The sequence below is a fragment of the Podarcis cretensis genome, assembly GCF_951804945.1.
Source record: "Podarcis cretensis genome assembly, chromosome: 4".
Taxonomy (NCBI): Eukaryota; Metazoa; Chordata; class Lepidosauria; order Squamata; family Lacertidae; genus Podarcis; species Podarcis cretensis.
The window spans coordinates 60,641,549-60,653,595 of record NC_137173.1 but is presented as its reverse complement, the minus strand read 5'-3'; the positions used below and the strand labels follow the sequence as shown (position 1 = coordinate 60,653,595).

At 40.7% G+C, this 12,047-nt stretch overlaps 1 protein-coding gene across 5 annotated transcripts in view; it reads left to right on the top strand.

The window, feature by feature from the left end:
• Window positions 1-12,047, top strand: part of SYTL5 (synaptotagmin like 5) — a 60,493-nt gene that overhangs the window by 31,521 nt on the left and 16,925 nt on the right. For all 5 annotated transcript variants that reach the window (XM_079974507.1, XM_079974511.1, XM_079974509.1 and 2 more), the window contains exons 3-7: window positions 704-916; window positions 5,318-5,433; window positions 6,921-7,056; window positions 8,465-8,566; window positions 10,917-11,064. In XM_079974507.1, coding sequence (XP_079830633.1) covers window positions 704-916; window positions 5,318-5,433; window positions 6,921-7,056; window positions 8,465-8,566; window positions 10,917-11,064 — 715 coding nt within the window. The remainder of the gene's footprint in view (window positions 1-703; window positions 917-5,317; window positions 5,434-6,920; window positions 7,057-8,464; window positions 8,567-10,916; window positions 11,065-12,047) is intronic.

Sequence of the window (12,047 nt, the reverse complement as noted above, 5' to 3'; positions counted from 1 at the left end):
ACAATGCTAGTGCTGAAGTAAGATTCAATTGCCAGTCTGTTCTACTTACGTACGTAGAATGGAGGGTGCTGTTTTGTATTTCACCTCAAGCCACACAATGTTTGGGTCTAGTCCTGAGCAAAGTACATACATACATACATACATACATACATATATACATCATGCTCAAGGCAGCGTACAACATGAAAAAATTACACAATTGCAAATGTAACAAAAGTAGTCATAAACAATAAATAAAACATCAAAAAGTATACAACAAAATTAAACAATTTCCACATAAATCATAAGAAGATCTAAAACAAAGATACAAAAATATAAAATCAATAACAGCAATAATTCCTCCGTCAACAAAACTCCTAAACCAGAGCTTTCCAAACTGTGTTGTGACATGTTACTGTGTTGGCTGCAGTGTGTAGATGTGTCATGCAAATGTTCCCCGCACTCCTCCCAGGACTGGAAAGGGGTTAGTTTAATCTCTGGTTTGCTAGTAAAACTGAATTACTGTGTTGCGAAATGATGCATATCTAAAAATTGTATCACCAAGATGAAAAGTTTGGAAAGCAGTGCCCTAAATAATTCCAAAGTTGTAATCAGAAATTATTTTGATGGCTCTGTCACACATACAAGCCACTAGAATTTAGGTTTTTATAAAGCAGTAAATACTTCAAGTCACTTTTCTTAAGTTTGTTGTGTTTCTTTCCAGAAAACTGAAGAATGAGTTACTGGAAGCCAAAAAAAAAGGTGGACGGCGTTACCAGGAAGACGACGGCAGGGTCTGCATTCGGTGTCGAAAGAATTTGGGCCTAATCTTTGATAGAGGAGATCTCTGCCAAGCATGCGGACTCAGAGTTTGCAACAAATGTCGTATTGTGGGCATTGGTGGCAACTGGAAATGCACAGTGTGCGATAAGATTGCGTAAGTTTTGTTCTTGGACACACTTGGATGTCAACTCACATTTTCTGATCTCCAGTTACGATGCCTTTGACAAGCAGTATGAACATCTAGGTGATGGAGGGACTGCGCTGATAAAGGCATGTTTGATCCTAATTTGAGCTAGAGCGACTCTTAAAGTGTCTCCTGCTGAATGAGGGTTGTCTCCTGCTAGTATGAGGGTTGTCTCTTGCTAGTATCTTCACTTGAGCCCACCCTCTGCAGCTATTGTTGTTGTTGTTTCAGATGTTTCTGGATTTTAATTCCCATTGTCATTGACCATGTTGACTGGGGCTGATAGGAGTTCCCCATCCCTGCACTAAAGTGTAGTGTGTATGTTTGTTCTTATTCTGCCACTCTGCTAAGGGGAACGCCATACTTACATAGTAAGGGTAGGTTAGACTGAGAGATTGCAATTGCTCCAAGGGGAGCAGTGAGTCTTTGTCTCCCAGGTCCTTATTATTGCTTTAAAGGTTAGCTCATGCTTCCTTAATAGTTTGCATGTGGAAATGCCTTTTTGTGCCTAATGTCACCATGGAAAGATGAAGAGAGGATTGTTGGTAAATATTGGCTTGAGGAAACTAGCATTTTTAAGGACATTGTGGCCCTGCTGTAGGCCATGGTAGCAATCAGGGAGGTAGCTCTTGTAGAAGAGCATAATGGTTGCCCAGGACCACGAAAAAAGGTCAAAGCAAATTCAGCACAAATTACATGAGTGTGATGAGCAAATTGAGCTGCTTGTTAGGGAGCTCTTGAGAATAAAGAGCTCCCTGAATTTCAGAGCATGCAGCAGTAAAATTATATCACAAAGCACTTTACTAAGCAATGTAGGCTGGGAATTAAATGCAAAATAATGGGTTTGGGGTGGGGAGAATCCCAAGCATCTTTTAACAGAAGAGGGAAAGATGAAAGAGAAAATACTGTTTTTCTTAAGGAACAGGTCTCCATTGTACTTTGCATGCGTGAAAAATTTTAAATAAGCACTTGTCTTTCTAGAATGCTTTCCCACTTCCAGCGCATAATTTCATTTTAGCTGGTGAAGGGCAAAGCACAGGGTTCTGTTTTTAAGTTAACTGAGTTGCATGGCGATTGTGAAATGTAGCATAAAGACTTAAACACAGCTGCAATTAAACAGCTTATGTGGGAGTTGTATAGGTATATGCTCTTAAAACTCTATTCATGAAGTGTCCTGCATTCAGTGACAGTAGTTTTCAAATGTAAGTTTCTAGCTTTAGAAGAACATTTTCTGTATTGCTGAGGAACTCCTAACTATCAGAATCTCAGCACTTTGCCAAAGATCTGCAGCATATTCTAGGGAACAATTTGGACCTTTACCGGACCTCTGTATGAACTGAGTGGGTTCTAAAGTATATGTAACAGTCTCCTCTGCAATGCACTGCAGGCTATGGCCTTTTCCCAATTTATAAGACAATCATATTTCAGGTATAGTTGTCTGTCATCACTGTTCTTGTCATTGAGAAAGCTGTAAGTTCCTCAGCACACAGGAGTGATGAACACACATCTAGTTAGGATGCCATAGGAATGGTGGTGGTAGATCGGTGAATTCTAAGTCCAGATTTATCACAATTACATAGAAATTAGAGGATCCAGTTAAAAAGCATCCAGTTAAAATGCCACAGTATTTTTTCCAGTTCATTTGAGGGAGAGACTGTAGGGAGGTAACCTTGCAAAGGTCTATCTTTGAGAGCCCTTTGGCACTCAGTATAAACCTTCTGAGTGTGCATGATTGGGCAGCTCCAGTATTAAAACACACAGAGGTCTGCTGCCATTTAGCTTGGCACAAAGCAATTGTAAGTGGATAGGGCAGGTGACCGCTAAGTGTTTCATATCTAATACATTCACATTACTACTGAAGTTAGAGTACCTCAACATTTGCATTTATTCTACAGTTTTAGCAAGTTGAGTAAATTTTCTAGACCAACAGAAGACAGTGAGTGGAACAGTCAGCCTGAGTTGCCATCATTATAAAGGAGCAGCCTAAGATGTGGGTGGAGGTTTGTGTGCTTGCAAACAAATTAAAATTTGGGTTCTATTCTAGTCGAATGGCTCTCTCTATTTGGTAGAGAGTGCTAATTATACCAGACAGTTGCCACATTCAATAAGACTGCAAGACATAAATATGGTTTTAGGCAGTAGATTGGAATGAAGCAATGATGATTCAGAATGCAGCTATATAGATTGTGTATTTCTAGTTTTCACAGCTCAAACATTTCTCTTTCTCTGCAGTGTTAAGTTGTTATGATGTTCATGGACATCCTGGATTCTGCGAGTTATTAATCAAAGAATAATATAGGTAGCACAGTTGAGCACCACATGAGAGCAGAGGTTTCAGCCTCTTGGTCAAGCCATGAAAGCAAAGAGGTTTCTGTTGATATCATAAGCAGAGGGAAGAAGTGATGACACCTTTTCAAAAGGTCCCCTTCTCCCTCTGGTGTAGTACCATTATTAGATCTCATAGAAGTTTCGGGAAATGAGATGAAGTGCTCCTTTATTCTTCCTATATAAGACTCTCTAGTAAGGGCACTGAGAGGGGAGGGGGTCCCTTTTCAAAGGATAAAGAGACTTTAGTTTTGCTCCCCGGGGCAGCACTGGGGAATGAAACTATCTTTGTTCAGTAATGTCTACAGCTGGTGAATGAATTATAGCTTGGGCCCTTACTAAAAGTGATGGAGCTGAGCATACCTTGAAACTACAAACCTCTTCTAGTTTCTTGTGTATGTTGAACCCATTCTGGGTGGGATTGTGCTCTCATGGAGGAAAAACAAAAGAAAAGCAGGTTTTCAGTTGAAGAGGTGCCTTGAAAAGCTGTGTAGGAGTTGTGAAACGAGGACTTCTTTTTAAAAGGTTTGCGTTTCTGTTCCTTACATAGTTCAGAATAAGGCACTGACTGTACCCTGAAGCAAAAGCTCCATCCTGACAACATTTGCCAAGGTGTCATGGAAGCTGCCTAATAGAACAGTTTGCTTGGCGTTTGCTTGTGCAGAATGGGCAGCAGTTATACCTGAAAATGTCTCGTATCCAAAATGAAACCTGAGCAGACCTGATCGCCTGGCTGCTAGTCTGTTATGGTTGTACTACAAAGGCTGCTACATTCCCAGGACAATCAACATCCTGGAGATTAATAGTTTTGATAAGATCGTTTGTTAGCAACTTTACTCAGGTGTCTAAACATTGGTTATCAAAGGGAATTGAAGTTTCGGAACACTGCTCTGTGGTTCAACTGAAAAGGTTTCTTTGCAGAATAAAAGTGAGCAGAAGGAAATGGAAACGTTCAAAGGGTAGTAAGAACGGTTTTCAAAATACCATAGCTTCTTGTATTCTACCTGTGTCTATCTTGATATCAAAGGGCTTGTTTGTATTCTCTGTTAGCTTAACCTTCCCTAGGCAGGGCAATACCCTTGACTTTTGAACCTATTTGTGTATATCTTTTGTTTTAAATTAATGCAGTATCTGTGACTAATATCATTCAATCCTGGAACTGAGCAACCACGCTCCCTGACAGACAGAACTGGTGTTAGAGATTGTATCATTGGGCAACTGCAGAGGCCCCCACACATGTAGGGACTCCACTTCCATTCCTGCCACTGCAACTTCTCCTTGCTGATGAATCTTGTTCACCTGTCCTCTCTGAATATGCAAATAATGACCTGAGTCAGAAGATTGCAACATCCTCCAAATTGCTTTGCCCATGCCTTCTGGGAGGTTGTGTGGATTGGGCCTAGAGGGAGAAGGGCAAGCACAGTGGTGGCTGTGGCAAGCTCTAATGTCATATTTGTATAAATCTTCATAGAGGTTTAATTCTGTCCTCAACAAAATTTGAGAAGGTGGTGGGAACTGAATTGGGACTTGAAACTGAAGAAGAGGCATGGAACAGACTGTGAACAAAAATGCCATACAAATCCTTATTGGCAAAAACCAGAGAATGAGCCTTTAAAATTTTGCTTGGCTGGAACTTAACACCTAGATGCCTAGCCTATATAAAACTGAACTGTTTGTGTTTTGTTAACTTGGCTCTTTTTGTCCTTTTCCTCCTTCTTTTTTAGTTCATCATTTATCTATAAGGGGTCACATGTTGTGGAAATGTGTATACATTATTAAAAGGAGATTAAATATGAGCTCTAATTCTGGTTCCTCTGCCTGTTTCGTAGCCAATAGATTTCTAAGTGCTAAACATAAATGTTCGGCTAAATATACTTTGAGATGTTACCCTTGTCTGACCTTATCATGTAGGCCCAGTTCCTTATTTAATTTTCTGCTAATGTTTTCTAAAGCAATATATGTTTCTTGGGTGGATGGAGTTAATCGGAGTACTTGTTTACATTGATTGGATCAGATTGTGCCATTTTCCTTTCTCTTCTCATTCAGGCAGCTTAGGATAGTTACAGGTGAATGGTTTTTTGAAGAGAGAGCAAAGCGCTTCAAACAATCCACCCTCCTTGGAAGTGATGTCGTTAGAAGGTCTATCCAACGCAAAGCCCCAGGTAAAAATAACAGGAGGGAAATGTGTTTGTTCTTCCTATGTATAGCTAAAGCCTTGTTGTTCCCCTAATTGATGGTTAAAGTCTTAGTGCTGCATAATGAGCTGGCGCTTGCTGACGCCTATTTAGTATTGAAACTTTTTTTAATACAATGGAAACTCCTTGGTCCCCTATCCAAGAGTCTACTCTGGCCCACACCTACTTTGTTTTAGCAGCACCAGAACATAGACTCCCACACTACTTAGTCAAAAATATTTATATGCCACAATCCTGTCCTACTGAAACCAGTGAGTTGTGTGCATCTGGGCTCAGGATTGCTGCCATGGCTTACAGCAAAGTATAGACCCTCTCATCATATGCCACACTTGCAGGGGTTTTTCCTCTTCATGCCTGTGCACATGGGTTCCATGTGCAAGCACAGGATTTCCTCTTGTAGCAGAGAATATTGCCTCCAGCTCATTATAGTATTCAGACTCAGAGTTTTCAACAGCTTTCCTTTATACACTGAACTATGTATAATACTGTAAGGGGGATTATCATGCCATTGGACAGCTTTCACCTGCCTGTTATTTCCCAGCTTTTTTGAACTACAACTAGACAGCTGGAGGGCACTAGGTTGGTGAAAGCTGGCATAGAGATGTAATGCAGCTAATTCTGCATGCATACATTATGAATGATGCAAGATGGGATTGTCATAATGCATGCTGGTGGGCCTGCTAGATGTGTAATACACTCTAGTCTGAACAGTTGCAATTCTCGTAGTTCTGTTCTATAGAAAACACAGTTGTTGCAAGGGGTGTGTGGGTGTTCAGCTTTGTAATGAGAGTAATGCTTTTTATCTTTTGAATGTCTAAAATCTTGGTAACGTGTCTACTAGGGTATACTGAATTCCCCTAGTAGGAGTTATTTATTTAACAAACTGTATATACTGCTTGATACTAAGAAAACCTTTAAGGCATACTTACTACCTATCAGAGATGTGGTGGCATCTACATTAGCAGGAGGTTGAACTGGATAACCTCTGAAGTACCTTCTAACCTTATGATTCTGTGACCAGTGTCTGCTTCTTCTTTTAAGTGCCTGGTTCTCTTGTTCATGTCATTAAAAAAAAAAATCTGCTATTCCTATTTGTGTTATTCTTCTTGTTGTGTCATTTCTACCACCCTTCTCGTTATTTGCTCATGTTAGCTGCATTGGGCACTTTGTTTGAAACACAGCGGTGAGATAAAAAAAGATTAGAAGATAGGGATGTAGTCAGTGAGTGAGAACAAAACTCTGGACTTATGGGCCGTTGGCCTTATCCATATGCTCTTACGTTCTTCAGTTGTGGATGCTTCTGTACTTGGAGATCATGTTCAAATGAATGGTGTGTTGGTGTTTCACTTTGGACAGCTGGTTTAAACTTCTTGTTAAATCAGTGGAAAACTTCTTGTTAAATCAGTGGGAAACTTGCCTTTGATCCCCTTTATTATTTCTTTTTTCTTTTTAAGATCCTTCCTCTGAAGCTACAGGAGGAAAACTCAAAGATCAGTCTCCAGAGAGTTCAGAGGAGACTTCAAAGCAAGATGTGCTTGCTTCCTTTTCAAGTGGGGCAAAGTCAGTCTTCAGTGGGCACAGAAATATTGGGTAAGGCAACAGTTTATAATCTGAATGCTGAAGTGGATTTCTGTTTAGATTCACTCCAGAGCATTCCATCATTTGGACCCGATGACTGAGACCTTTTTCTTTCAGCAAGGATTTGTTGTTTGCTTCATTTATATTTGAAACATTTAAAGGATGTGTGGTTCCTAACTGGATTCTGAAGCAGCCTATGGAGGGGCTCCCTTTTGTGTGGTGTTTGTGGCTTCCTCAGATAACTTTCTTGGCATTCAAACAAAATGTTTCTTCCATCTTCCTGACTAGAACCACAAGGTGGTATTTGCTATGCATCGTAAAAGGGGCTTCCCCCTCTCCCTCAAAATAACAGAGCTTGGGATTAGTCCGTGAAACTAATTGACAGGAAATTGATAACCACCCAAAGGAAGTACTTCTTCACACAGTATATGGTAAATTTGAGGGGTACACTGCCATGAGCTACAGTGGTGGCCTCTAGCTTAAAGGAAATTAGACAAATTCAAGATGGCTGTATACCAGATCCTTGTTCAAAGGTAGCATAACTCTGAATGCTGGTTGCTAGGGAACTGTGTCCTGCTTCTTGGCTTCCCGGGAGCATTTGGTCGGTCACTGTGGGAGACAGGATGCTGAACTAGATAGGCCCTTAGCCTGATGCAGCAGGGTTCTTCTTATGTCCTTAAAATATTGAAGATCCAGTAATGTCCTAATCCAGTATAATCCTAATGAAAACACTGAATCCACTTGCCTTCTTTTCTGCTACTGCTATGAAATGTGTGCAACAGCCAATGGGGCACTGGCACAAGAAACAGACGGTGCAAATTTAGGTTGTGTGTGAGTGTCTCATTGCACCATGTAGTGTTTATTTAAAAATAAAAATAAAAATGGTAAGGCCTTAGAAAATATTTAACAGATCTGGTAGTTAATAAATATTTTTATGAGTGAATGGGAACCCTTACAGCCCCTTCTCAAAGCCAAAACATAACGGAAGACACAGGATAATTACTGCTGTTCCTTCTTCGTTTTGTACAGTTGAAGCACACAAATCCCTGAGATTCTGCTTTTGGGGATAAAGGCCAAACCCAGTAGAGTGTAAATATTAAATGATGCTTTACTTTTGAAAAATTGCAATACTTTAGAAAAATTACTTGTCTTTCATGTTATCTCTATTATAGCAGAAAATTGCACAGTGCTACAGTTTAGATACATTCTTTCATTAACTTTCACCTTTGTCACAATATCTAAACTTGTTTTTGAATCTTGATGTGAAACAAAATGCAACAAGCTTACATGAAAATATACCATGGTGCACAGTTCTCATGAGCATCTTAAACAAAAAAAGGAAAACTTATGTATAATCACTATATGGGTCCTGTATTTTGATTGATGTCTCCCTGGTTGCCTTGACCTTTCTATTGAACAGAGCTTTATTCAAGGCTAAAGGAGAAATCGCAGTTGTGAAGGCAGAAGATGGAAGAAGCATCAGCTCAGATGTTGATGTCCAGAGTATAAATAGTGCTGATAGGTAAGAGAAATGGTATGACCTTTGTACGGTTGAACTTAATTTCTCCACTGGCTTCAGAAACTGATACAGATATTGAAATTACTGTAGTCCTTCTTTCTTCTTCTTTTTGCTGAAGCCACTCTGACTTAAGGTTCTCTGATGCTCCTTTTCTACATGCACACATTTATGGTCTTGTGTCAATTTTGTTTGCTGGTGGTTAGAGGGGGAGGTGGTACTGAGCCCTAGTAGTCAGTCAGCTGCACTCATCATCCCCAGCCAGTTCAGCCAGCAGCCAAGGATGATGGGAGTTGTAGTAGAACATCTGTGGACCCAAGTTTGAAGAACATGGCACTAAAGAATACAAGCTGTCATTGTAAGTGATCCTGTTTGCCATCTCACTACTTCCCTAAGAAGTCTTTATGGGGTAGGCGGCGGGGGGTTGATGGTTGTTCACAGCAGTAAATTAGAATGTGATATGGCATAATCAGCCAAGCAAAAATGTAATTTGGGTGTCATTTCTAGTATATGAATGGAATTACAAAAAAAAGCAGAAAGGTTGCTTAGACAGTGAAGTGATGTGTTTTTAAGTTAAAGTGTCAGTTGCATTTAAAAGTAAAGTTATTCTATTATACAGCTTTTTATTCAATTTCATGGCAAATGAGGATGGATTCCTTGATGAATACCAAATTTAAAATTCCCATTGCTGAATTTTGAAAAGATACTGGCTTTCACAGACCTTAGTATTATTGAACGGAAGGATAGTAGTGTTCTGAAATGTGCGTGTTTTGAAATGTCACAAAAATCAAATTGGGGAAGCATTGGAATGCAGTTCAGGTCAGGAATCAACAGCTTGAGACAAATAAAGCAAATTGGAGCATTGCTGCTCTTGAGCAGACAGGGCAGACAGATGGAGGTATTTAGAGCAGCTGAACAGTGTGGTGAAATCTCAAATGTCTGTGGAATGGCAAGTGTCCCTGGAGCATTCTGTGAACAATGTCAGAACCATCATGCCACACCATGTGGCCAACATGTTCCACTGAAGGCCTGTTTATCAGCTGTAACTAATTCCAAGTGTCCAAAAGAGTAGAACTGCATGTTGCAGATAGATTGTGTGTGTGTGTGTGTGTAGCGAAAATGCAATAGCTGCTTTACCCCTAGGAAAAGCAATTATGGAGCAGGCTTTTGGAGCAGAGAAGCTATGAAAGAGGAAGGACAAGGGTGCTTATCACTTCTTCGGTGGGCCTCTTCTCCGCTCCAGATCCACACGCACAGAGCTAATCGTCAGTTGTAAAAACAGCTGATGGGGGCAAAAGTTCAAGTGCCTCTTTCGCCTGGGGTCTTCTGTTCCAAACAGAAGGGAACAGATAGCAGGAGGCCACTTACTTTCCCCTACTTGTGACATACGCAATACCAAGGGTCAGCAAACTTTTTCAGCAGGGGGCCAGTCCACTGTCTCTCAGACCTTGTGGGGTGCTGGACTATATATTTTGTTTGCGGGGGGGGGGGGATAACGAATTCCTATGCCCCACAAATAACCCAGATATGCATTTTAAATAAAAGCACACATTCTACTTGTGTAAAAACCCACTGATTCCTGGACCGTCTGCGGGCCGGATTTAGAAGGCAACTGGGCCAGATCCAGCCCCCGGGCCTTAGTTTGCCTACCCATGCACAATGCATTTCTTTCTATGGGTGAGAGCCACCAGTCTCACCCTGAGATTTTTCTGCAAAAATGGGAATAAAATGCTGGTGGGGGAAAAACAGAAGAGAAACAACAGCAAAGCAGCAAGGAAACAGAAACATCTTCCTCCAGGAAGGCAGAGCATATATGAGTTCCAATATTTAACTAAATAATTGGAATGTCATTGTGTGACTCTGTTAAACACAGAGATGTTCTGAGCCAATTTTGTGAAGCCTGAAACTACTATCTCCTTTATAAACTAAAGATTAGGTGCTTAATTGGCCCTGGAGTGATTCTTCTCTGGGAAAAAAAATACTGACTAGAAGCCAAAGAACGACGGTTTAAGAAAGGTGATGAATGACGAATTCAGTTTATGGGGGTGGGACAGGTAACATTACATGGCTGGGTAGCAATTTCAGTGGGTTTGTTCTTTATAATGTCTGAAAGGCCTAACTGGATCTGCTAAGAGGCATGTGGGATGAAGCTCAAGAGATGGTAAACTGAAATTACCTTGTGCAAACTCAGTTCCTGAATGCTACTTATATTATTGCCTTGGAGTGCACTTCTGAATTCAGAGTTGAGTTCTTTGTGGAAGATCTGAAGCTCACCCTTTATGTTATGAAGTAGTGTACCTTTCTGATGCAGTATTAGCTGTCCTAAGAGGATAGATTTTTGGCATTCTTTCCTTAGGGTGAGCACCTATTCTCTCAATATGGAGGAACTGCCTGCTGGGCTGAAAGGAGCAGTTTGTGCCGCTAACCGAAGCAATTCTTCTACTCCAGTGCATCCAAGGTCACCAGCACTGAGCACACGCAGCATGACTGTAGATTATGGCAGAGTAAGTTGACTACTTCCCAAATTGTTCTCTTTAGACTTTACTGTCTCCAAAGAGGTTTAAAAAGGAGACCGTTGAAACATGAGTCGAATTTTCATTCAGGCAAAACTCAAATCTATGCTCCTTCTGAATGTTTGCTAGTCAGGGCCCTTTTTGTATACAGAAATTCCCTGCCAGTAGAAAACGAGATATTTGGGAGAAGGAATCTAAACTAGCTTTCTCCCTGACATGCTAAGTTTCTGTGTGCCGGTGTCTTACATACGGAGGAGCATTCAAGCATGTGAGCTCTCCATCGTAGTCAGCACTGGCACAGGTTAACTCCCTCAGTGAGAAACAGTCACAACCCACATGTGCTAAAGGGAGCATTGAGCCTTTCATGGGAAAATGCTGTTAGTAATTGAAATCCAGTGATGAGAACAAGTCTCTAATCTTAATAAGGAGTGAACATGGAGTTATCCCGTGTTGTTTTCACAACCACCTTGCTTGATTGTTGAGAGACTTGTGACCTGCCTAAGGTCACCCAGTAAGTTGTATGGATGAGCAAGGATTTGAACTTGGGTCTCCCTGGTTAAAATTTAACCACCTGCCTCCTACACTTCATTGATTTAACCATTATGTTGGCTTCTATCAAACTCAGTGGCAAAACCCACATTGACTTTAATAGGACAGGATAATAACCCAAATCTCTTAAATTTTACATTAGACTTGGGGATCAGACTACTACCGAGTTCATTTGGGCAGCAGGTATTCATTCATTCACCTTTGCTGGCTGGAGTCCCCTGGGAGGATGATGTGCCAATTTAAGTTCAGGCAATACAGAAAAACACATAGAAAGTAATGCAAGCAATTAGCACTTTCTGCCATGCCCCCGCTTTAGTAATGTCTGAAGCCTCTCTTTTCATAGTTGTTTTTTAAGACCAGTGTGAATTAGGACATTAGTCCATTCACAGCAAAAGAAAGCAAAGGTGTCCTGCCTAAGGTTATCC